Here is a 1,342-nt window from a genome sequence, read left to right as displayed (position 1 = left end):
TGAGGAGGTCCGCTCTGACGAGCGCGAGGCCGATGGCAGTGATGCTATGGTATGAGTAACTTATCTATCTATTCATCCCAGCTCTGATCGGGCATGTCGCCAAATTGCTTGCTGATATGTCTGCCACGCGCCCTGGCCCCTCCCTGACTCCGTCTGGCCGGTGGTTGGGCGCCGCGTCACGCCTGCAATCTCCTTGCTCCTGAGATTGGCGCTGGCAAGACGGTCCGCTTCCTTGTAAGGAATGCGCAGCGTGCACACCCATGGCGCCGAGGGCAGCTTCGCTCCGCAGTGCTACGTCGTCCGGAGGGTTCGGGCGTAGTTCGTGGCCACCTGCTACTCATGCTTGCTGTTGCTGCTTGGTGTCCTGCAGTCAACCTGGTCTGCGTGGACTGTCGCATGCATGCCACACACTCAGCGAACACAAATTTTCTCACTACTTGATCTCATCTTCCCAATTTGTATTACAACATTGGGATTCGTGGACTGCAGCCCCACCGGCTTCAAGTGCAGAATCAACTACCAGCCCCCCACCGTCGTGCCCCGCGGCGACCTGGCCAACGAAGGTGCAGCGCGCCGTCTGCATGATCTCCAACTCCACGGCCGTTAACAAGGCCTTCTTGCGCCTTGACCACAAGTTTGATCTGATGTATGCGAAGCGCGCGTTTGTGCACTGGTACGTCGGGGAGGGCATGGAGGAGGGCGAGTTCAGCGAGGCGAGGGAGGACCTGGCTGCGCTAAAAAAGGACGACGAGAAGGTGGGCGCAGACAGCGCTGAGGGCCAGGACGAGGGCGAGGATTACTGAGGGGTGGGTCCCTGAAGGGGAGGGCTCGCCTGTTTGAACAGCGGCCTGCGCCGCTCGCATGGCGCGCTTTCCTTTTGCACGCATGCCCCTTCGTCGGCTGCGCGCCAAGGGGTTGGGTGCGCACGGCCACTACCTTATTATCAAAACTGGATTTGCAGCCTGTGATCTCACAAGTGTGGTTCCCCAGCATGTTGTCAGCCCCTCATGCTGTGAATGCTGGTGATGCACTTGGGTTTCCTGGCCATAGATGGGGCTTCGTGCGGCATCGTGCAGCGAGGACTGCTTCTTACCTGCCAGCAGACTTGAACATCTACATGGGCACATTGGCTGAAGGCAGCCGGCAGCTACTTGCATTGGCAAAAATCCATTCGTATTTGGCCACGTTTCCCTGCAAGCACACGTCCGCACGTGACACCCTTGGCAGTCAGCTTGCACGCCACGCTCTGAGTTGTTGCATGGGCTGTGGGCATGCCGTGCACCTCTGAAACACTGATGCTGTATCGGCAAGCGCATGTGCATGGGCACGGCAATGGCTTCAT

The 1,342-nt window shown here is 58.8% G+C and overlaps 1 protein-coding gene across 1 annotated transcript; it reads left to right on the top strand.

Annotated features, from left to right (window-relative positions):
* Positions 1 to 563: 563 nt before the first annotated feature.
* MNEG_11813 (hypothetical protein) lies at positions 564 to 803 on the top strand (the record flags this gene model as incomplete). The annotated part of the gene is made up of 1 exon (XM_014039716.1): positions 564 to 803. A coding segment is annotated over one exon (240 nt), but the record flags the coding sequence as incomplete, so codon positions are not given.
* Between the last annotated feature and the right edge of the window lie 539 nt (positions 804 to 1,342).

The sequence above is a fragment of the Monoraphidium neglectum genome (genome assembly GCF_000611645.1).
Source record: "Monoraphidium neglectum strain SAG 48.87 unplaced genomic scaffold scaffold02919, whole genome shotgun sequence".
In the NCBI taxonomy this organism is placed as follows: Eukaryota; Viridiplantae; Chlorophyta; class Chlorophyceae; order Sphaeropleales; family Selenastraceae; genus Monoraphidium; species Monoraphidium neglectum.
The sequence above is the reverse complement of the archived record's forward strand: the minus strand, read 5'-3'. Positions and strand labels throughout refer to the sequence as shown.